Below are 26,969 nucleotides of genomic sequence, written 5' to 3'. Positions count from 1 at the left end.
GTATATATTAATTACCTGTGTCTGTCCCAAGTCAGGAGCCTATAATTCAGTGATATTCGTGATTTGCTATATATTATATTTGTTTTTCTTTTATTGTTTTGTGCATAAATCAGAACATAAGTTATCACGTTTGAATAATTTAACATTTGTCATTTTGATGCCTTGTATAGCTAACTATGTGGTATGCGTATTTCTCATTTTGTTGTCATTTGGTTTTTGGTATACATATAGATTATTAATTTTTATTAAACATAACTGAAATAATGTATGTGGCTTTCAGCGTATAAGCATGCATCTGAGTTTCATCACAGTTATTTGATCTCTTTAAAGAAAATTCAGTGGTGTCCTAAGAAATATTTCGGCCTCTACTTGTAAAATTTAAATGCATACACACAGCATGTTCTCAGAATAATGGGTACGTTAGGTGGGAAGATATTTATCTCTAAATCACTATGAATAATATATGGTACTGGATTAATTGTTAACTAAATCATCAATGTTAGGTTATTGCATATTATTTAGAGCTGTTTGTTTAAATAATGAAATGAAAAAAGGGGGATGGATATATTGATATTTGGCTTATATTTTCAACATATCTAACGAATGTGTAAGAAAAATTAGATTAAGGATACGAAGCATCCCTCTTATTTTTGCAGGTATTGTAGGAGTATTAAGGTATTCCGGTGTTTGTTTTTAAAGTACCTCCTTTTTTAAATATACACCACACAAACATTTATTTATGATAAAGAACCATTTATCCGGTAAACAGAATAATTACCATCGAGTTCATTTGTGTGATGACCGCTTTAAAGCGACTTTATGGGCGTGTTTTATATAATGTTACAGTGTAACAAACCTAATCAATCACACCCGTAAAAAGAACATTATCTCCCCTGAAAATGCCGAATAGTCCAGTCGATTTGTGCAGATTTTTGACAAAATTGCTAAGATTGTGGTAAAAGCATGAAATTTGGCATAGTAGTAGTATATGTCATAGACAACATTTTAAGCTATGGACCCAATCTGAAAATCGAAATTGGCGGAAGAGGCGGCCATTTTAAAATGGCGGCCGTTTGATCTCAATAGATTAAAAATAGAAAATCATGAAAATGATATTAGAGAAGATATTGACATGAAATCTGGTTGATAGAATAACAGTGCTGAATCCAATTGTCTTGAAGAACAAAAGTTTTGGAAATATTACCCATATTGAATGGCGGCCATCTTGAAAAATCTTCTTTTTTTTTAAGCCAAAATATGTAGTCATTATTCGATATAATAAAACAAATGCATTGTGGAAGATGTATACAAATGTATTTGTTTGAGCTATATAAAGAGGACAAAAAACTAGCCTATCCCCCTCCCCCGAGTTATTCTTCTGTTTTGTAGCAGGTATAAAAGCATTAAAACGCGGACACGAAGAGGATCATAACATGAACTATTACTCTGAAAGCAATATTCGTGCAACCGCTTGTTCAACATAGAATAACAGGAGAGTGTTATTTTATACGTAGAAATAAAGCCAGAAAATATGTGTATACTAGTACCTGTCGTTTGTAATAGTTGGCTGATTATTGGATAATTCGTTTTGTTGATATTGTTCATTTGAAACAGCTTTCAAAAACCTTGATTGCAGACATAATGAATTTTATATCATACAAGTACTGTTATAAGAACATCAACTGCTCAAATGTTCTCAATTGACGTTAACAATATCTAACAATAAATGAAATGTACATGTACATGTTTTGTCAAACCACACTCTGTTTATCATATTCTATCACATTGTTCTCCACATTAACATAGAGAAGTATAACTTTATACTGCCTATACACATTTGCAATTCCTTAGTAACCGTGTTCACTTTGACTGATAGGTTAAGCGCTTGCTGCAGGAAATTATTATATAGTCATATGGTATATTCATCACAATTGACAAGGACTGTCATCTGAGGACTTCATATATATTGATTGTTTGGTAGCCATCTTGAATGATGGCTATTTTGTTAACATGAATTTCCAATATATCATTATTCGCTAATCTTATTAATTACTTTTTTTTACTTGATTTATATTGGATATTCACAAAGAGGTCAGATAAGGCATGCACATGTTTACAAAATTAAGATATCAGTTTCAAAATTTCTGTTACTTACACGTTTGCCTTAGTAACTTTTTAAAACAGAAATTACGTATATATGATATAATTTTTGACCGAAAGTTATTTTTTTTGGGGAAAAGATCAAAATTGTAGATTTCGAAAACACTGGAACTAGATATAAGAAAAACATAACGGGCAATAAGACTGGAAGGAATGTGTGAAACGGCAAGAGAGGATATGTAAGGGTTTGCAATGCCAAGCAGATACAAACAGAACAGTCATAAACATTTGAGCTGGCAATCACTTTTTTGATGCAAGCATGCGAAGATGTTGGGTCTTGAATTGGTTTTCCTTTCGCTCAATTCGAAACAGTTGAATGAGGACTATGGAACTGCAGAAACCCTCCAGAACCACAAGGCAAAATGGCACAAACCATGTCAAACAAATTTTCAGACCTCAAAATATTTCATCAGCATAAGGGAAAACATACTTCTGATGTTGAAGATAAGTTGCCAATTGAAAGGAAACAAAAAGTAACCAGACACTGTAAAGTGGAACTGGATCAAAAATAACAATGACTGCAATGTATTTTTTTCTGTGGTGATGTATCTGAAGATCTCCATGATACATCGACATTTTCAAATCGACAAAAATAGGACATGACTGTGCACTTGTTCTACAAAACATATTCCCTTTGCCAAAATAAGAGCTAGAGATGTCAAATTACTAGTATCATGCTTGATGATTGATGAAACTTGACAACATAGCAAATAGGCAGAATAAAAGACACAGAAAGAAAGCCAGGAATCTTTTATCCTTGGAGTTGTGCTTTCCTAAATAATGTAATACATTGATGGCACACGGTCTGGAAGAAGTATTGTACCAATCTCCAAGCTTGCAGATCACGCTAAATTGTACAGTAAATGCCTGGAAGATCTTGAAGTTATCATGGAAGGAAGAACTGATACAACGCAGTTAGCAAAATTGGTATGTATCTGCTATAGGATATCTATAAGCATAAAAGCAAGATAAATTAGTGCTCTTGATTTTCAACAAATGTAATCGTGAAGCTCTGAAACAGAACTTATAGAAAAGGGGTAAAAATGAAGGCATCACCATAGCAATTGCAGGCAAAATCGATATGCTTGATAATAAGAATAACTTTACAGGGACACTCAATAACAGCTGTTGACACGAATCAGTTCAACAGACATAAGTTTTCTTAGTAAAAATGATACAGGATGGCCAAACATCAAGACACAATCCAGAAATATCGTTGAGTGGCAGACAAGACTTACCATTTCTCAGCTATAATAGTTCAATTGTGCAACTCGTCGATGAAAGGATACAACTGCAACTTATCAGTCCTCAGATAGAGAGTAAGATGTCTCAAAGATTGTGGAACTGATTCATTTGGAAAGCCTACATTGAATGTCCCTGTAAACCTTTTTATAGTAACAAGCTTATTTCTTCAAACTTTTCTAGTTACTTTAACTATGAAGAGGCCTTCATCATCACGACTAAAAGATATGCCCTGTTTTAAATTTCCCTAACATATCTATGGCAGCTTTTATTCAATTTTTCAGAAGTGTTGTGTTAATCATTCCTGTACAATTTACCAATATCATCAATTTCAAATATTAAAACAATATATGTTCCATAGTGTAAGCCGTCTATCAATTTGGCGAGCCTCATTCCATGGATAACAGATTCTTGAATTTTGTGTCTCAAATTCTGTCTAATTGCCCTGTCGTGCAGTTTTAACAAACATTTAGCATGACATCTGCTCCTGAAATATTAATCTACAGCACTGAGTCTTGCTAAAATAACAATGGTTAGTAGTTCAAGTGACAGTCACATACTCTATTGTCGATCATAATTGTCGAGGCTTCATGATGATAGTCAGATACCTCATCACAATGAAAGAAAAAAATCCTGCAATCATATTGTTCTTATTAATTCATCACAACCGTGGCTGGTTATCATTTTACTGTTATTTTCAATCCATGACTCATCTTAGACTTTCCTGACAAAATATATGTTGATCTTAAGATTTGCTTTGACAGGATAAGTACCTTTTGCCTTGTGATTCTCCCATTACATTGCCTTCATCAACTTGGAACAGTTGTATGCTTACAGAAAAGGACTGATTACCACCTCAAATGTCTATGTCTGCTCTTTTTGTATTTGATTGACATTGTGTCCTCTCTTGGCGTTACGGAATTCTTTCCAGTCTATTTATTATTTTTTCAGCTCCATTGACTTAATACCTACGTATTATTCCTTTTCAACATACAGTGGTCATAACTTATATTGTATGTACCCATTTTTGGTGGTAAAAAAGTAACTAAGCCCTACATGCTAAACTGCAATTAAAAGAATTTACGCATATTTTTCAAATACATTTATTAGTTAACATATGCATGCCTTATTTCAGCACTTGGTGAATATATCCAATATGGATAGCAACAGTCATATAAATAAATGATAAGAAAAACTAGTTGTAAATGCATAAAAAACTTAGTATTAATTCCAAAAACAATTTAGGATAGCAAATAATGATATATTTGAAATTTACGTTTCCAAAATGGCCACCATTCAAGATGGCCACATACTACTTCAATAGTCCCCAGTTGATATCCTTTGTCATAAGGTATACGAAAATTTATCAAAATTGGTAAAGTAATATATTTTTTATATTTTTTTTATATAATATTATATATATATATATATATTTTAATAATTTTAATTAATTTTTGGGACATGATTTCAAAATTGCCGCCCAGAGCCGCCATTTTGATTTTCTGAATTGGGTCCATAGCTATAAATGTTAGTTATGACCTCAACTAACACTCTGCTAAATTGTATGCTTTTACCACAATCTGAGCAATTGTTTCACAAATTACTGGACTATAAAAACAAGACATATAAAACTGCTACCTTTTTTGTCCAAAATCACATATTTATGAAAACACATTAGATAGATAGGGGATACTGTAGTTGTGTTCATGTAAATGCTGGCGATCATAGAAATCTAATCCAACTCTCTTTCAGAGAATTGATTTATATTTTTATAAGAAATTTAAAATGTGGATGTTGCACTCATTTTTTGACGAATTGAACATCTGGTGCAGTAACATTGTTACTGTTAATGTTATAACAATGTAATATTCTTCTAGATTTATATGTAACCATCTACTCAATCCTGATATAAAAAAAAATATTATTTATTATTGGGCAAATTTTTATTTAACCTTTTTCAGATAGTTCTGGTGCATAAGTGATATTTCAAAGTTAAATACTAGGTAAATCGTTTACAAAAATCTTAAATAGATTGGGACTGAAATGGTCTTCTTGTCGAACACCAATACTAAATAACGAGAAGAGGAATGTTTGCAAAGGAGACTTCTATCCACCAGTGACTAAAGAACGAACATGTTAACAACTTTATAGGGTCAATGTATGACCTTTAACATTGAGCAAAACTAATACCTTATAAAGCTATTGCCAACTGAATGCACCATAATGAGAACACGAGAAACAATTTAAACAAAAAAACAAACGTAGAGTTTTAAACTAAAAAATAATAAACGAGAAACAGCAACTAACGACATCCACTAAATTTTAGGTTCCTGCATTTAGACAGACATACTAGTGTGACAATGTTTAACATATTTGAGATATCTAGACCCTCTCCTACCATTCGAAGTGATACAGCAAACGAACAGAAAGCATAACCAATAGTATAACAAAGACTAATGCAAAAGACAAAAGATGTCAGTTTTAAAGATGTCAGATTTAGATATATTTGTTAATTTATTTGAACATTAAGTTGCATGTCTGACACTCCATATTAAACACTCGACTTGGATGCAATTGAATTGTTAATGAACGGAAAGTATGCAGGTTTATACATACGACAATTTATGATATATAAACTTTATTTCTAAAAGATTCATTCATTTTGAAAAAAAGATTATTATTAACTTTTTTTACTATTAAGCATGTTGTGGTGTTGAAAGAGGAAACTACTGCTTATAACGGATTGTATACAGATAGTATATACATGTATCATATAACCAATTAGTACTATAATTCAATATATACTAACATCCTGCCTTCAAGTACTTGTGACTTTTGACTGTGGCGGTTTAAAAGGACTTTTGTGGTCATTATTTGAATGGAAACTTCCAAATTTATTTAAGAATATGAGGAATATAGTTTTGCAATTTATGTTATCATTTTTAATGTTGGAAACTTTGCAAGGTAAGACATTCTGAGTGCATCTGTGTATAGACGGTAATCGTTTGGTATGCATGTATAATAAATAGATGTGATATGATTTTAATTGAGACAACTCATCACAAGAAACCAAATGACACAGAAATCAGCAACTATATGTCACCGTACGACCTTCAACAATGAGAACAGCTCATACCGTATTGTCAGCTATAAAAGGCCTGGAAATGTTAAATGTAACACAATTTAAACGAGAAAACTAACGGGATTAATGTACAAAATTGAACGAAAAACATATGCAAGACAGCAACAAACGACAACCACTAAATTAAAGGCTTCTGACATAGGACCGGCACATACATACATGATACATGCAGGATTCCAACCGTCTCCTAACCTAAGACAGTGTTGTAACAGTACTGATAAAGAACGAACTGTAAAAATCAGTTTAAAGATTTTTAACTCATCAGATGGATACAAATAGAAATATATCTAACAAAATACAGAGTGGACGTGGCCGGGTTCTTGTACATCCAAACAACAAATGATACTAAATACAGATTTGACAGTACTCGCAGCTACTGACAGCTAGGTCAAAGTAAAAAAACAACCATTAAAAAAATCTTTCATCTAAGACTAAATGTATTTGTTCTATGCTTTGCAAGAAAAATTATAAAAAAAGAGAGGTAAAGATCATATAAACTGACAATACCAAATGCTCAAAGCAAACCATCATTTTATATATAATATATATATATATATATATACAACTCGTCTAAACATCAACCCAACAATGTTAGATCTGTAAATTTGCTTTCGCATATTTTTGGTTCTTCCCTCGCCGGGATTCGAACCCATGCTACTGTGATATCGTGACACCAAATCGCCTGCACTGCAGCCGTCCCGCTAGACCACACGACCACCTGGGCTCTCAAAAAAAGAGCTTTCGGTGGGCATGTGTTACCTTTCCACGTCAGTTTTAATCTAGCGGCGTACTACAGTACATGATATATAAGGCATGAAGATGTTATTGTTACAGATCAGCTAAATTATCTAGAGTAAAGGATCCTACAAATTAATGTAAGATACAGTCACAGAAAATAATTATATTCATAAGTACGTCTACAGATCAGCTAAATTATCTAGAGTAAAGGATCCTACAAATTAATGTAACGTACTTATGTATATATATATATATATATATATATATATATATATATATATATATATATATATATATATATATATATATATATATAAATATTATATATATTTAAATATTATACCGGTTCAGAAGTCAATAGGTTCATATTTTCAGAGCTGAATTGTGATTAATATAAAAAAAAAAAGAAAAAAGAAGACATTATTTATTGTATATTTGGAATATTTGGAATATTTCATGTATTTAAAATTTCTAATCTAAATAAAATCATACGGTTCTAGTCGGAAGTTAGAAACGCCCATGAGATAATGTAATGGAAAACTATTGAGTTGAATAAAGTCATAAAAGTGTTCATTTAGTTTTTTAATAATTTATCATTTTTAAGAGTGTGCGCATGTATCACATACTACATATATTCCGTTTATAGTATTAAAAATATAGCTTTTGACGTTCATTGGCACTAAACCGGTACACATTTTTGTTTGGGGGCCAGCTGAAGCTAGACCACCGGGTGTGGGATTTTATCGCTGTATTGAAGAGCCATTGGTGAAATTTGGCTGTTATCTGCTCTTTGTTGGGTTGTTGTCTCTTTGATACATTCCCCATTTCCAATCTCAATTTTATTATAGGTATTTTTTCTGCATCAGCGGCGTCTACGTTTTTCGACGTTTACAAGACTTATATTCTGATGTGCACTTGTCTCTTTTAATATCCTGAATGCATTGTTACTGGTTGTGATGTAACATGAAAACTCCGGAAACGGAGAATAAGAGTATAGATATACTGATTATTAGTTGAGCCATACCGCACCTTTCTCCTCATACTTGACATTCTGATTCCATATGTACATGTATTATTATGTTAAAATGAAATTGCAATTAACTATATAAATGAATAATATATAAAAAAGAAGATGTGGTATGATTGCCAATGAGACAACTGTCCACAAGAGACCAAAATGACACAGACATTAACAACTATAGGTCACCGTACGGCCTTCAACAATGAGCAAAGCCAATACCGCATAGTCAGCTATAAAAGGCCCCGATATGACAATGTAAAACAATTCAAACGAGAAAACTAACGGCCTTATTTATATAAAAAGATGAACTAAAAACAAATATGTAACACATAAACAAACGACAACCACTGAATTACAGACTCCTGACTTGGGACAGACACATACATAAATAATGTGGCGGGGTTAAACATGTTAGCGGGATCCCAACCCTCCCCCTAATCTGGGACAGTGGTATAACAGTACAACATAAGAACGAACTATAAAAATATAAAAATAGAATATATAAATACACAATAACAACAACAAAAACAAACACAAAAGACTTCAAATGGACATCAATACATGCAAACAATAAGCAATAATCGGTCTATATGTACAGGATATTCCACTGTATTTCACTTGAAAACTTGACCTTTCACCCTAGTGCGTGATTAACAAAAGACATATTTAAACATGATCAGCTAATTACTATCAGTAACATATTTTATTGAAGTGAAGTCTTTACTTTTCTATGTTGTTTCTTGCGTACTATTATTGGTCTGTTTGTCTTTTTTTCATTTTTAGCCATGGCGTTGTCAGTTTATTTTTGGATTAATGAGTTTGACTGTTCCTCTGGTATATTTCGCCCCTCTTTTTTTGAAATATATCTGCCAAAGTTGTTATCTATCTGTTACAAAAAAAATCGAAATGTTCCCCCTGAATTTGTTTCTACCGGTGCTTTTTTTTATATAAAGTCTTCCAAACTTTGCACGAATTCACAGTATTACAGCACTTACATGTTTTTTGAGGTTCTAACAAAATTACAGCCAATTTGTAAAAAAACTATTTATCTATGAACGCCTAAAGATATATCATAACAGCAATTTGACAGATTTTGGCAACTCTTTAGTATTGATCCATGTCAATTTCGTCATATTTTTTTCTCTCTTTCAATTAAGTGAAGTGTCAAGGACAACTTTAAAATAAAATAGAATTTTATGCGACTGGAAAGAGATTTAGCTTCAAATGTAGCTATAAAACCAGGTTTAATTCACCATTTATTTTTTACATAAATGCCCATACCAGTTGTTAGTTTAAACATATGTATTCGTCATCATTACAAATATATCATCATACAAAATACGTATCAAGAATAGGATTCGGAAACAAGCTGACAGTTGTTATCCATTCGTTTGACGTGTTTGGGCTTTTTAGTGTGCCATTTGTTTAGGAACTTCGGTATTTTTGTTATTTTACTTATAACATAAATAGATATAAATATTTGTATGCTTACATAAGTCAAACAACCTATAAAGATATAAAGACAACACATTTAAGTTATTGCGAATTATATTATATATGTATTTTAAGCATGCGTCGGCGTGTTTGATGTCAGCACTTGAGTCACTTAAATTATCTCAAATGTTAACAAGTTAAAGAAGCTACATATTATATTACATTGTAAGCCTCTTAACTATGTATTATATTAGTGGTACTTAAAATGTACAATAATTTTACAAGAGTGTTTAAATTACTAGTTAAGAAATCTATTATTCCTAACATTAAGTATTTGTCTAGATTTATAGTGAGTGGATTCCTTTGCATCGTGAATTTCCTAGCATCGAGGTCTTATGTTTCGGCTATGCTGCGTTTTGCATATAACCTTTATTTGAAATCAATGAAATACATAGAGTTGCCGATACCTAATAATTTGATTTTTTGAACGCCTAATTCATTATTACGTGCCATTGGATACAAATAATAGTAAAAACGGTATTTTAAAGCAATAACTAGCAGTATGTAACTGGGTTGGGTTTTTTTGTTAGGGGTGTATAAATAACCTGCCACGTCCGGTCTGTGATATTGTGACTTTTTCTTTTGCTTTTTATCGATTTGATGAGATAAGCCTATTCAACAAGTTGTGCTCCTTAATCGTCAAGGACATGAAAATAGCCATATTAAGTATGATTTTGCAAAATGTGCAAAACATCTTTAAAGAATAATGAACGAAACAAAAAGGTCTTTCTGTCAAACCAAATACTGGGAATCTCGAATAAAAAAAAGTAGGGCCGTATTTGTGAAAGCTAGATATATATATATATACTCCTTCCGTAGTAGTATGAGTGACGTTTTGTGTTTTTAATTCATATATATATACGTTGATTCTTATGTAATTTATAGCTTATTTAAATGCGAATAAATTAAATAAGCTGGTATTTCATGTTTTTTCTTTGTCATTACTTATGACAGCATATTTGTCTTCTGGGCTATTTCAATGTTAGTTTGCTCTCACAAAATGTAACAGTATGTTTTTGTTTGTCCTATTGGATCGACAGTTTTTATATTTGACCAATCTCCGTTTACTGATACTCATATTTTTGTTTTAGTTTTTGGCCAAAAATGCACAACCTTAAAAAGTCCGGCACATGGTCGAGTAAGAATGCGAGCTAGAAACAGAATTGCAAAGTTCAGATGCTATCGTAAATACAAGTTATTTGGAGCAAAAATTATCATCTGTTCAAACGACAAGTGGAGTCTCCCACCACCTATATGTATACGTGAGTATGGTAGATATATGTTCCACACTTTCTAAGATCTTCCCGAACCTCCTTTGATAGACGTGAGATAGCAATGAAAGTCTGATGAATCTGCTTGTGCAGAATAAACTGTCTAACACCAGGTAGCTTCTTGTGCCGGTTACTATTAATAAGCATAGATGTTTGAATGACCAATATTCATCAACAAGGCAATCCAGACGAAATACAAAATAATTTGAAAACATCCTACAAAATTTGCGAACGTTATGTATTTCGAAAGGAAGATTCAAAATAGCAAGTTTTAAAAAACTTCTAATACTTGTGCAATGTAAAAATCATCAATAATTTCGTTGTGCAAGAGACGGAATTTACAGCATATCATATATTGATTTATGTGCATCAAGTAACTACAAACATGAACACAATACACTTTCCATCTTTAAAAAAAGGAAGGACTGATTTCAACTTCAATAATTGGAACTCTTGATTTAATAGAATCCTCGTGAGCTTACTTACATGTAGCTCCTGACTTACGGCAGACACATACATACATAATGTGGCAGGGTGAAACATGCTAGCGGGATCCCAACCCTGCCCTAACCCTGGAGTTGGTGTAATAGTACAACATGAGAACAAACTATACAAAAATCAGTTGAAAAAGGCTCAACTTATCAAATGGATACAAATAAAAATACACCTAACAAAAACACAGAGTGGACGTAGCCGGGTAAATTCGGATATTTAATTGTTCCAAGTGACCATAGCAAAAATATGGCGATGGAAAACAAGAGGCTCACGAGAGCCTGATATCGCTCACTTGCAGTTTCAGGCATTTAACGTATTTGTAAAGAAGACATTATTGTTTAATAAACTGAATGTGACTTATTTCCTTTGTAATACTGGTTATTTCAAGCATTCCTGTCAAGTTTTGTCATAATCAGTTCAATAGTTTGAGAAAAATCTAGTATAATGAAAGACGACATCTACAGCGATTCCAGCAAAATGTCTTCGACAAATCCAAACCAAGCCGCATCAAGATAGAATATAGTGATGACCAATAAATGATCAAATATTCAGATCACCTGCCTACAAACAGTTGAATACGTTGAGTCACAAGATGATTTTAGGAAGATAAATCCCACTAATAGACTTCTTTGTCTTCCTGATAAAGTCTCGTTATGTAAATATATACCTCTCATTTCCTAAAAATTTCAACTTTTCAGGCCAATAATTAAAAAAATGGGGTAACTTTCACTCATTTATCATAGAAATGTTATAAAAAAATTAGTAATTGAATTGAACGAATGTTATGTCAATCCATATAAAAGTTTACTGTCTCCAAGGAGGTTTCAATAAGTCCTTACGTAAAAATCAAATTTACGTAGCGTTCCAGCTGAGGCTTAATCTCTTTTAGTGAATAATTTGTTGTTACAGCATTAACTTTCATTTTTAAATTTCATTTACTTATCACTATTTTTTTATTTAATTATTTCTTAGGAAAATGTTCTATCAGAGCAGAATATAAGACATAAGGTAAAAAAGCTCCAAAAAACACTAAGTATGGCTTGTTCTCTCTTCTGTCAACTGAATATTCATGATAGAGCCCTATTTCAAAGACATTTTCTCATGTGTTTTGGAGACTCAATCCACTCAGAATATTTAAGTTTTTGTAATATTTCACTTAAATAGCAAGAAATGTTAACACATGAGAGTACTCACAAGGTCAAAGGTGCATGTACAGCTTCCCATATTAGGTGTAATACAATCATTGATTTCCCCCTATTAGTCTTTGTTAAACTTGCACTTTTCAAAAAATTGTGCAGAATTTATCTTTGTTTCAAATAAAGATATACTTGGCATGAGTGAAGTTTTATCCTGACCAGTACAATAGAAAAAATTACCTAATTACCTACAACTGTCAAATTCAAGGAAATAATTTTTCTCGACCTGTTTTCGTATACAGCCGGATGTGACGTACCATTATTTGGTGGTATTACACCTTGTAGATCTTACTTTGCTGAACGACTTTGTCATTTACACTTCTCTCTTTCTATAATAATATTAAAAGATAATCCGTGACCCAAAACCGTAAATTTTCCTGAAAATTAACTATTTCTGGACTGTTACCCAACAATAAATTGTCCTGTTTGTCTGCAGGTTACCTAGAAGGTAGGTCTAAACCTGTTTAAGACTTTCACATATGTTAGTTTTGCTCTTAATGCTTTGGTTTTTGAATTGAAGGCAAAAAACTTCATTTGATCCATAAATGTTCTTTTTTTTTTCAGAAACTGCCGCCATGTTTGTAAATGGATCAAATTCCCGAATACAATCTATAAACTAGATGCCCTAAGGAATATTCAATTAAAAGTTTAACGTATTTGGCCAAGTAGTTTCAGAGAAGAGGTTTATGAAAAAGTATATCGACTTTCAAAAAAATGTTAAAAAAAGGGGCAATAACACCAAGGGTTAAATTGACTATTTTGATCATATTGACCTAACTGTAGATCTTACTTAGCTGAACATTTCTGTTTCTATACTTTCTCTCTATCTACTAGTATTATAATAGTAATAAAACAAGTGACCAAAACAGTAAAATTAAAATAAAATATATACTATAAATTCCTACAGTAACCCAACAATTGTTTGTCGAACTTGTCTGAAAATTTCATAACATATATAAACATGACACATTTACCACTTTAACTTCTTTCCCATTTGCTCTAACTGTTGTAGTATTTGTGATATAGGCCAAAAACTGCCTTTGTCCCTTCTGTTCTATGTTTAGCCATGGCGGCCATGATGGTTGCTGGATCAAAAGTTCGGATGCAATTCAAAAAACTAAACAACCTTAGGAAGATTCAATTAAAGTTCAAAAGTATTTGGTCCTGTAGTTTCAGAGGAGAAGAACTTTGAAAATAAATAAAGACTTGCACGAAAAATTAAAAACAAATTAAACGTTTCAAGGGAAATAACTCTTTAAGGACTCATTTGTAGATCCAATTCAACACTCGTACTACTGTCACTTGTGTTCTAGGTGCTACAGTTTTTCTGTATTTCTGCATTTGATCCATATGTTTTATTTTTAGCCATAGTGGTCATGTTTTTTAATGAATCAAAACTTCAGATACAATTTATGAATTTACAGTTACTAGTACTGAAAGTTTAGTTTCAAAGGAGAAGAGTTAAAAATTTAACAAACATGATGAACATATTGTGTAAACTTTCTTGAAAGGGCAATAAGTCTTTTAAAAGTGGTCACTTGACAATTTTGGTCAATTTTACTATATTGTATTTCTTACTTTGCTGTTGACAGTTTAGCTTCATCTTCAATAGTATTCAAGATAATAACCAAAAAATGCTAAATTTCATTTAATCACCAATTTAGTGGCAGCAACCAAACAATGTTTTTTTTTTTACCTTGTCTGAAAATTTCAGGGGTGGTAGATCTTGACCTTTTGAACATTTGTATCCGTGTCAGATTTTCTCTAAATGCATTATTTTTGAGATATACATGTAAGGCAACAACTGCATTTGCAAAACACAAAACACAACATAGAAAACTAAAGAGTGAGCAACACAAACCACACCAAAACTAGAGGTAATCTAAGGTAATTCGGAAAGGTTAGCAGAATCAGCTCCACATGTGGCAACCGTAAGTACAAAACCGGTGGTAACTCTGATTTGGTACGTTACATTTGGAGAAGAGAGGACAGGATTGTATTAACGACAATAAGAACCTATCCTTTATCATCTGGGATCCATATGTTCCATAACTTCTATTAACTCTTGATTAAGTCTGTAAAAAGGAAGGGATAGTCTCAACTTCAATAATTGTAACTCTTGGTTTAGTAGAATCCTTTTGAGCAGCAAATTTTATCAAGAAAATCATGATAGGAAATACAAGCCCTGGAATAACGTTTCAACTTGGTGATATATACTTCGTATACAGGCATTGCTGGAATGTTGTTATAAAGAAATTGAAAATTCACACTAGATCAGCTGAACTCATCATTTTTGTGGTAAAGTTTTGTTTTCAATCGACCCTGACTGTCAATTTCTAGATGTAAATCAAGATATATTTTATATATTGTGTCATTTATCTGAAGTGCGATTGAATAGATGCGTTCAACATAGCTGAATTACATTTAACATAAGTAACTTGTATCCTGATATCTGAAATTATGTACAAAGTTGTGTTAACTTATTCTACTAAAACACCTTTATAAACAGATTCAACCAACTGTTTGACAAATTTGATTACTACAGATTATACGCCCTCAATATCCAGCCCAAACGAATTCCGTCATAGGCAAGACAAAAACCAATCAGACCTAGAAACAAACATGCAATACCGAAAACATTGTTTTAGAATAGACAAAGAACGTACTTTGTTTTAAGGAATATGATAATCTGTGAATTCAACCGAAATATCATCAATTTAACAAATATTACCCGAAAACTATTTTTTTCAGGAAAAGGTTGTGATGAAATTCCATCTTCAGGAAATCTTACAGTCACTAAAGATCAAGGTGGTGCTGTATTAGAATTCAAATGTGCTCCACCACTCAAATTAACAGGCGAGAAATTGATCACTTGTGATGGTACAACTTGGAGTGCTCCTGTCCCTTTATGTGAATGTAAGTATGTTTAGTGTAAATCATATTTCAATCTTTCCTGCAGAAGTGTTCATTCAAAACAAAACTAAGCTAAATCATGTTTTTCATCAAAAGGCGTTAAGTTTATCTTGGGACAGACAAAATGGAAGGTGTACTTGCATAAAAAAAAAACACAAACATACTGAACTCCGAGAAAATTTCAAAACGGAAAGTCCCTAATCAAATGGCAAAACATAAGCTCAAACACATTAAATCAATGGATAACAACTTTCATATTACTGACTTGGTACAGGCATTTTCTTATGTAGAAAATGGTGGATTAAACCTGGTTTTATAGCTAGCTAAATCTCTCACTCTCAATCAAAACTTTTCTTCACTTGCTATAGAAATAAACGATATAAAGGACATAGTTTTTATTGTTCTTCCTTTTCTTGAGAGTAGATGAAAAGACTGCAATGTCAGATGGATTTATTTTGTAGACGAAACGCGCGTCTGGCGTATATACAAAATTTAGTCCTGGTATCTATGATGAGTTTATTTTCATTGCCTTTACCCTAAACCAACCGTTCACTGAGACGTTACTTGTTTGGCATTGATCAACATACAAGCATAGACAACTGTATTCTTATTCGGCATAGTATAAAAATTATAAAATAAGTTGTGATAAGCTTTTATCCAAATAAAGAAATAAAAAAAAAACATATACAAAACAAATAAAACAAATAAAACAAGGGAATATGCACAAATACAATAAAACAAATTAATTGAGCCATGCAACAAAACAAATTTTAGATTTCAAGAAAGATTTAATAAGAATTTTAATTTTAAGTTTTACATAGAACTGTTTGACAATGATAATTAGCAGCTCGTTTAGCAAGCGCAACTCTGGGTCGCCCGAAATAATGTCAGTAGAGATTTGTTTTATAAAAGTTATCTATTAAAACATTTCAACCCGCTGCATTGGTTTGCACCTATCCTAAGTCAGGAACTTGATGTTCAGTAGTTTTCGTTTGTTGATGTGGTTCATAAGTGACTCGTTTTTTTTTATATAGATTAGACCGTTGGGTTTCCCGTTTGAATTGTTTTATACCAGTCATTTGGGGCCCTTTATAGCTTGTTGTTAGGTGTGAGCCAAGGCTCCGTGTTGAAGACCGTACTTTGATCTATAACGGTTTACTTTTACAACATGTGACTTAAATGGAGAGTTGTCTCATTGGAACTCATACCACATCTTCTTATATATTGAAAACAAAACTTTACGACAAACGAGATGATTTCAGCTTTCCCAACTGTGAACTTTCCATTTCTATGTAGCAACATTCCAGCAGCGCCTGCATACGGAGTTTTTATTTCCCAATCGATATGATATTTCCCGGGCTTGTATTTCCTATCGTGAGTTCCTTGATAGAGGGTTGCTGCTCACTAGGAAGCTATTAAACCAAGAGTTCCAAATGGTGAAGTTGAAATCATCCCTTCGTAAATTTTACGGAAGCCATCACGAGTTGGTTGACAGTTATGAAATATCCGTTTCACAGATGATATCGGATATGTTTCTTACGTCGTAACTACAATCCCCTTCCCTTTTCATGAATGTGACCTACCGAATTAAAATTTTTATCGGGTTTGTAATAACATGAGCAACATTACGGTATCCACATGTGGAGCAGGATCTGTTATATATTGTTTATATAGAAAATATTGTTTACTATGTTGAAACATTGTCTTCTATGCATATTTGATACATGTATGACGCAATTTTGTATCTTTCTTGATCTGCTTAGTTGTTATTCAAAAAGACATATGCTTTAACATTCTACACAATTGATATAAAGTTTCATATGTTATTGTTTTTTAAGTTAACTTATTAATACATAGTTTTATAACTAATTTTGTTTGCAGATGTAGAACCAGGAAATTATTGTGATTTTGAAGATGAAAATATATGTGGCTGGCAACATGATAAACTAGCAAACTTTGAATGGAAATGGAATTCTGGTACCACACCTACTCGACGCACAGGTCCGAAATATGACCATACCTTGGGTAAAGGTAGAAACGGTAGGAAAATAAACATACAATTATGGGAGTTCTTTTTTTACGGAAAAAAGTCGGAAAAAGAATAATAAACGTTTGAAGGGGGAAACATATGTGTAACTAAACAATGATTTTATAATTAAACAATGATTGGTTCTAATGTGTCAAAGAATTATTTCTTTGTGCACTAGTAGTAAACAGAAAATATACATATTATAAAATATAAAGTTATATGTTATTTGAGTTGATCATTGCCTTGTATGACAGACATGTGAATCGAATTTCTTGTTTATTACAGGGCATTATATGTTTATGGAATCATCATCTCCTATAAAAATAAACGACAAAGCCAGACTACTATCTCCGTACTTTCCCGCTACAACAGGCGGTCTGTGTTTTGAGATCTGGTATCATATGTGGGGAGTTGTAGGAAACAACCGTAAGCATTGGTCGACAAATTATAATTACCATTTAATTCCAATTGATCACAACTTTGTTGTACTTCATGGGTTTTATTGATACCACATGTTCTTATTGGTAGATATAGCTGTTTATGTACAGTAGTCACAGTTTATATACTTCATTATAAAACATTTGTGCCACTGATGAACACGTATATGTTCCAGTTGTCATAAACACAATCACATCCTCTTGTATTCGGTCACCGAATGTATACTGACATAACGAAAAAAGATAAAGACAAACAGACAAACAGACAAAAAGTACTCACAATACAACATAGAAAGACTAAGCAACACGAACTCCATCAAAAACGGGGGAGGGGGGAGGGGGGAGGGTGCTCAGGTGCTCAGGGTAGGCAGATCCTGTTCCACATTTGGCAATGTTTGTAGAAATTTTTTCATGGATTTATAAAAACTGTCCTTTTCTCATTGTGCTATTTCCAATCTTTAGCATGGAAAGGGTTTATATAATTTTTAATAAAGAAAAAAAAAGATTGCAGATTAAAATAAACTGAATTGTTTATGCATGTGTAGTCCACTCTGCGAGAAACAATATTCCTGGTACAACATTGAACTGGGCACTTAATTTATTTTATATCATATAAAAGTATGGACTTTATAAACATCTTGACACATTGTATATACAGCGTAGTCTGTTGTTAAACACCACATGATAATCTCTATTTAATGTTTCAGTCCTTTTGTGTTATTATACCCCCGCTTTAAAAAGGGGGGTATACTGTTTTACCTCTGTCTGTCCTTCCGTCAGTCCGTCAGTGCGTCAGTCCGTCCGTCCGTCCCATGAATATTTTTCGTCGCATTTTTCTCAGGAACTACAATACAAGGATTTCTGAAATTTGGTTTCAGGGTTTATCTAAGTCAGCTATACCGTGTGATGCGTTTTCAGATTGATCACTCGACAACTTCCTGTTTACCGAACACTTGTATGAGTTTACACATGATAGCCAAGTTGAAAATTTTCGTCACATTTTTCTCAGGAACTACAATACAAGGATTTCTGAAATTTGGTTTCAGGATTTATATAAGTCAGCTATACCGTGTGATGCGTTTTCAGATTCATCACTCGACAACTTCCTGTTTATCGAACACTTGCATATTTTTACACTATTAATATTATCCACTTGCGGCGGGGGTATCATCTGTGAGCAGTAGCTCGCAGTTTCACTTGTTAAACGTCTATTGTACATTTCATTGTTTTTTGGCACTTTTCCGGTATTAAATAAAAATTTAAAACAATCAACAATATGCACAATACATTATAAGAAAAACAATGATTATTATTAGTATTTTAATCACATTATGTAGATAAACATACTTTTATATGATATAAAATAAATTAAAAGTGAGGGAAATTTATTGATGCGAATGACCCAACAGACAACCTTCTGTGCAAAAGTTTGAAATATCAGGAAATTTCCTTTAATTTACATATGATATTACTGATATTCGTAAAAGAAAGCAAGAAAATCATATTTTTTCTAAACAGAAGTTGGAAGATTGAAAATATACATTGGAGAAATGGGACAAACGGATACGTTATCACAAAAAGCAAAGTTCGACGTTTCTGGGAATCAAGGTGACGAATGGATAAAAGCACAATTTCCAATCGGAGAACAAAAAAAGTCTTTCAGGGTAATTATGCTTGTGAAAATCAAAACAACGTAAGTCTTTCAGAGTCACGAAATTTACAATTTTATTTCAGAGGCAATATAAATTGAAAATAGACTTATCTTTTTATATTCCCTCATTACTTTTAGGTGATAAGGAGATTTCAACTGAAATAAAATTCTAAAGTTTTGCTATAAGAAGTATGGAATATCTAAATGTGTTCCTGAAGTTATTTTTAGAAATTTCTCCAGTGTATGTGCACATTGACTTTTGAACTATATGTTGAAATTAAGTACATTTTCTGATGCATAATTTTGTATAGAAGACTTCACATGTAGTCCACTGTTTCTTATTATTCAAGATTACAAAATAGATTTAAAAAAAGGGTGTTACGCCCCTCTTGATAAACAATTAGAGTTTTCTTTATTTTTACAACAGAGAAAACACCCATAGATCTCCATTTCTAGTTTATTTGACATTGAAGAAAATAAATCGTTTTCCTGGTACTCAAGATAGCGTTGTTATTTACAAAATTATGAGTCACAGAGCTTGCAGCATAATCCTTGGTTTCTTAAAAAAATTGTTCTATCTATTTTGCAAAACAACAAGAATAACAAAAATACAGAACTCGGAAAGTTCGCAATACTAATAGTTGAAACAAACTTTGTACACCATAGATAGCTCTCAATACATTTATTCACATGCTCGGCGGACCACATCATAAACTGTAGGTTGTGCTTTGATATATTGATACCGGGTTGGTACCAAGCTTCATGTTCCCATGGGCATCATACGCACAGAAAAAATTAAATGTTTTTCTTGATGAATCTTCATTTGAAACAACCAAAATCCAATATTTAAAAGGCGAACCGAACCAGTTGAAGAGCTACATCCGAAAAGGACTATTCATCTTCATCGTAAGTCAAATTTACAAAGATATAGTTAAGTAAGTACCTTTGACTAATTTGTAATTGCAATGGAATGGTCAGTTTGTTTTCAAGTTATGATTTTGATTGTTTCTATGATATCTTTAGACTCTCGGTTTTCAGTTTTTGCATATTTTAATTACTTTTCTGTTTCTTTAAAATTTATGTAAATGTATGTTTTATCAGAAACTACAGAATTTTTGTATTTTCTTTGTATTTTCAGTTTATAATAGAAGGTACGAAGTTGAAAAGTTACTTGAGTGATATTTCTGTAGATGATCCTAAACTGTACAACTGTTCGGACGGTAAGGATTTTTATTGCACGGATCGATCCTCCTACTTCCGATCATTGCACAAGAAATAACAATTTATTAGATATACTGACAATATATCAATTAATTAAAAACACAAAAATGTCAGCGTATATATGTTTTGTAAATCACTATTTCTACATAAGGAAATGTCTATATACAATGTCAGTAATATGACAGTTGTTTCCATTCGTTTGATGATTGAAGTTTTGATTTTGCCATTTGATAAGGGACTTTCTGATTTAAATTTTCCATGGAGTAAATTATTTTTTATTATTTTTACTTTTTCATGATGATGAAGCAAAACGATGAAATACGCTGAAAGGACGAAACATTTTACACAAAGTACACGCACAAATTGATTCGAGCATTCGTGTTCTTAGTACTTTAGCCAGGCTATGACGGGTATAATTATCAAACTTCTAAACTTGCCAAAAACAACAACCTATAAATACAATTCATTAAAACACATTATCTCTATTTTACGAAATTTTCCTATGATCTTACTGACGGATAATTTCCATTCGCAACGGATTCGAGTGATATGAAAAAGTATCACTAGAAAATAAGGGCACACGTGGCAGTTTTCAATGAAATTAACAACGTCGTCATAGGAAAAATAGCGATAAACAGATTATCATTGGTCATTTCAATTCGATTGCTTTTCTGACTTTCGCCGTACCGGCTCAAGTGAGAAAATATATCTCGTTGAGATGGCAAACGGTAATCTATTTATAACTATTTCTAACATATTTCACTTGAATCGCTCATCAATATAATAAACAAAAATTCAGGATTTAAGATTTATACTTCTAAGTGATTTTGCTTAGAGTACAGAAAATAATGACTAAATTTAAACAAAATTTACATTTTAATTACTTCAAACTAAGTGTGTGCCACAAATTAAGATAATTCCAAGATGGCTGCCACATACAGTTATGAAGTATCTTTCACTTTTCAACCTTTTTAATCATATGTATATCAATAAAATAATCTGAACTCACCTAATAATTTGTGATGTTTCCTTTTGCCCTTATCACTTGCTTCAAACAACCTGGAATCGAATCATAAAGTTTTCTTATGAATTCAAAGGGTTATATTTGTCCATATGTTCAAAATTATCTCCGTCGTAATTATGTTATGTGCCTGTTTTTGCAGTTCAAGTTTAATTTTACGCCACATACTCTCAAAAATATTAAGGTCTGAACTTTGTGCTGACCATTCCATACCATGAAGTTGATTTTGTTCAACGTGTTCACAACTTTTGCTCTTTGAATCGGGGCATTGTCATCTTGGTATATGCAATTGTCACCCCATAAATAGTTGGAAGTGGATGCCCTATTTGCCATTGCAATGTCAGGTCCTTTTATATCAGCGTTATACAAAGCAGGCGATTCTAGACTTCCGGTGACGTATTAGGTCAATGACCTACCTCATTACTTTCATTGTGTGCAAAAAAAGAGAGACAACTCCAACTTAATTACAAAGAAAACCCCTTTTGAAATTATCACTTCCAACCCGTAATTGTCATAACGATGTTAAATTGTTTTTTCTTTTGGCATGGTGTTGAAACATAAGATGGTTCCTTTCGCGTCTAAGTACTTACTGTAATACTTAGCATTGTACTGTTATGATTTTTTTATATATTTTTTAATTTTTACATTGATTCATATTAAACATGAGAAATCTTTTAAAAACCATTATCATATTTGTATATGCTTACTGTCAACAGTAAACAAATAAAATATATACGATACATAAATTAAAGGTCACGAACAACATCAAGAACAAATTGATTGCAGAGGCATCAGAAGGGACTATAATTTTTGTTTCACTAGTCGCATCATTCAAAAAAGTAAAATAACATAAATACAGAGCTACAAGAGAAATTCAAAACGGGAAGTCTCTTATCAAATGGCAAAATCAAAAGCTCAAACACATCTCACGAATGAATAAACAACTGCCATTATTGGATTTGGTACATCTATTTTTATGTAGAAAATGGCGGTTTAGGAATGGTCTCTTGTGTAAGAAATTACTTAAATGACATCACTAATGCATTTGAATTCTATCACAAATAAACATAATGTAATGTAAAAAATCTTGAGAATGGATATTTACTTTTACTTCTACTGTGAGAGGCAACACATACATGGACAACTGAAGAAAAAAAATCAACACAGAATACGAACATGAACCTATTCATAAAACACTAGAGGTGAACTCATGTGGACCAGGGGGCTTACAAAAAATTCCTGCTCCTTAAGGAATTTTGTTCGTGAGCCAGTCAATGTAATGTGTGCGGTAAGTCTAAAAAGCAAATTTAAAAAGATATTTTTATTGTAGATTATGAGGATACAACAATAAGTTATCAAGAAAGAACTGCAGCTGAGACCACAGAAGCCGTTCTACAAACCACAGCCCCGTTAATCAGAACGACACCACTTCAAGAAAGCATGACAACTCAACCAGTAACAACAACAGACGAATTTATAGATTTGTCTACAAATGTGTTTTCTAGTAGTTCCGTTGAACAGAATACCGAGAGCTCAACTGAACTCAAAACAAAAGCAATAAAAGTATCACCACTAACTACAACACCCATGCTACCAATTACTTCCACAGTAGCAGAAACAACGATCAAAAATCATATAACGACTTCACCAGTGAAACAATCAACAACTGGCATGACTTCTGAATCGATGACGTCAAAAGAAGTAATAACAAAGGCAATTACGACTATGAAGAAAACTACAATCAAGCAAACAATGCCAACCACAAGGGAAACTACTGTTTCTTCAACATCTGCCTCTACGACAAAAGAAACTACAACTACCATTACAACAAGTACGATAAGAAAAACAAAAATAACTTCGAAACCTACAACAGTGACTATTTCAACAACACGAAAACCGGAAACGTCTTTTGTTGTAACTACGATAAAACCTACAACAACTACAACGAAGGCATTACCAAAAACAACTAAAAGGACTAAACCAACAAATAAAAAGACTAAACAATCAACAGTAAAAACATCAACTGCAGCTGTTTTGTCAACTGCGACAGCGAAACAAACGACAAATGTTCCTGTTTTAAAAACGACGAAACATGTATATATACCATCAAAAAGTGTTTCAACTGTGTTAACTACACAAGAAGTGGTATCTTCTGACAGGAAATCAGATATTGATTCTAAAAATACTACAGCATCGTCAGTATCAAATTTGACTACAACACAAGGTTCTGTTGATATAGTTGAACCCGCTAAGAGGTCAGACAATACTCCTATAAAACCTCTTATGATAGGTATAGGAGTAGGTATAGCAATTGGATTAATAATAGTGATCGGTGTCATTTATACATATCTTAAAAAACGACGGAAAGACGATATTTTTGAAGATGAAATGGAACCTATTGCTAAAAATGCTGTATATGACTGAATCAAAATACAATTGTGGTGAAGCGATATTAAATTTTGTTTTGCAACATTGAACCGATGACAATAATCTTTTTTTTCTGCTGCATCAGAAACTGTGCCTCTTCCTATGCGAAACTGTTATCAATGAGTAGATTATATCCCCAAACTCATAGTCTTTAGTGTGCTTGACAAAATCAATACTAGTACTAGAAACACGAGTCGTGCGAACCTAAATCCATGCCGTAAATTTATCTATAGCCCCTGCCTATAATATTTACTTGGGCTAATAGTCTTCCAGTGTTATAATCACCTTATTCTGATTAATTAATTTTAATAAAATAGATGTTTGGAGGTTTGTGATACTATATGTTGTATATAAACTCTCCATGAATTGACCAACAATTGGATATGCAGATGTTTGACGCAAAACAGCGCAAATAAATATCGATAAAAATAAGCGTGTTGAAAGCAATACGTTATTACATCAAGTTTGTTTTTATATGTAAACGTCTCTATATCATTTTGGAGATTCGAAGTAATACGGAGTTTTTTATAGACTTATTTTGAAGAAGAAAAATATGCCAGTATAGCTTGTAGAGAAAACAAAGGAGGGGGCCTTTGGAAGAAAATTGATGCTAACAAAAGATGATAATTGCACATTACGGCCTCGGTTTATTCGGGTTGTTTTGCATGATTACTCCATGTTTAAATCAATCTGTCAGTTTGGTGGCCCTTTTTGGTGTCGGCTTTCGCCACAGGCACGTGTCTCTGAACACATTACCTGTTTGATATATTAAGTATATAGGTATAAAATATCAGAGACAGGTGCTTCTTAAACGTTATTTCCTACAAAATAACAAATTGTAAAACCGTATTTCCTACAAAATAACAAACTAGACATTGATTTTCCTTTTGAAATATCTTATTTTCCTGTGCATTAAAATTATGCAAACGTACTTTATAAATAACAAATGTGTTTGTTTGAAGAATAGTTCATTGATATAGATAGTAACATAGTCCTACAATGAATGTAAGCCCATTTCACGACGGAAAGAAATTGAATTAAAATTTCAGACAATGATAAGGAACGGTGATCTTGTCCTTGAAACTATATAGTCTCAACCGAAATGGATTGATCTCCATCCACTTGTGTTTTACTCAAGTTGCTACAATTCTGCACCTATTTCGTCTTTTTAAGACATGGAGGTATTCATCTCAGAATCATTTTAGAAAGGGAGTTACCATATTTGCAGTTTTAGTTACGCTTTGTATTTATAGAGGTAAGGAATTTATAAACCAGAAACTCCTTTCCTGTACTAACTCCCTTCATTTTTCTTTGTTTCTGGATTTTCCTCTATCACATATTCATGCCAGTTACTGTTTGATATTATGTATTTGATTTAGCCATCGCAAAAAGATTTCATTGTAAAAATGTGGTTATATTTATACCTTGCCTTTGTCATTTTAGATAGAGATCTAGGGATCAAGCATCCTTTAATTATGTTATACTATATATCTCAGTGACGCTCAACAACATTGATATTGGTACAACTATTTCTGATTAAAAAAATGGTATTTAATAAGTATATCACTTTTTTTTTATTCAAAACATGTTTGTAACATAGTTAAAATGTTGTTTGTGTTAAGAAATTTGCATACAATTATTTTGGTCATTCTCAATTGCTTAAAACTGAGAGTCCCCTATGATTTGTTTATATAGATAATAGTATGTTATTAGTCCTGCCTTTGTCCAAATTGATTGAATGTTTTAAATGAGTTCATAGAAGATGATATGAAAAAAATAACTTTAGCTAATGTAGTTTGCATTAGATATAAGACGACCAATAGTTAGCTTCACGATTAAAATTTATATTCTGGAAATGTGTTGTACTAAATTCTGTGAACTTACCAATACATATACCTACATACATGTGTGTTTGTTTGAATTACTATGCATACACATAAATGACATTTAAGCAACACAGGAATATCATATTCAACTTTCAGTTTTTTGTTGCACTTCAGTCTTCTATTGTGTAGTTGTTTTCCTCCTATAGTTGATGTGTTTCCCCTGATTTCAGTTTGTAACTCGGATTTGTTTTCTCTCAGTCGATTTATGACTTTTGAACAGCGTTATACTACTGTTGCCTTTAATTATTGACCATAGGCCAAAGTTACGCTTAAAATACGCTTTAAGAAAGTCTATTTTCAGTTATTTCATTATTTGTCCCGTATTTGAATGTCATATACACCTCTCTTATTAAACCACAGGAAGTCATATTTCATTGAAACATTATAACTTATCCAAACAGAAAGGCTTGTAGCAGGAGTCATTATAGGACTATTAGAAGACAGAAAATATCGAAGAAACAATCAAAAATAATAATCCAAAGAAAAACTGGCAGCACCATCGTTAAAAAGAAAAACGACATAAAGGCAAACATCACTCCACAAATCCCTTTACAAAGAACTAAACACTATTTATTAACTCCGTAAAAAAACTGGGGTGCTCTAGAAGAGGAAGCATATTCTATAT

The 26,969-nt window shown here is 32.3% G+C and overlaps 1 protein-coding gene across 1 annotated transcript; it reads left to right on the top strand.

Moving 5' to 3' along the window:
- The first annotated feature begins 6,229 nt into the window (after positions 1-6,229).
- Positions 6,230-26,360, top strand: LOC143082528 (uncharacterized). Its single transcript, XM_076258243.1, has 8 exons — positions 6,230-6,366; positions 10,889-11,059; positions 15,511-15,675; positions 17,554-17,712; positions 17,987-18,127; positions 19,657-19,802; positions 20,928-21,009; positions 23,362-26,360. Exons 1-8 carry the CDS (start codon positions 6,309-6,311, stop codon positions 24,453-24,455), a joined length of 2,016 nt encoding a protein of 671 aa, XP_076114358.1. The 5' UTR covers positions 6,230-6,308; the 3' UTR covers positions 24,456-26,360.
- The last annotated feature ends 609 nt before the right edge of the window (positions 26,361-26,969 follow it).

The sequence above is a fragment of the Mytilus galloprovincialis genome, chromosome 7 (genome assembly GCF_965363235.1).
Source record: "Mytilus galloprovincialis chromosome 7, xbMytGall1.hap1.1, whole genome shotgun sequence".
Taxonomy (NCBI): Eukaryota; Metazoa; Mollusca; class Bivalvia; order Mytilida; family Mytilidae; genus Mytilus; species Mytilus galloprovincialis.
Note: the sequence above shows the minus strand (reverse complement) of the source record. Positions and strands in the feature narration are given on the sequence as shown.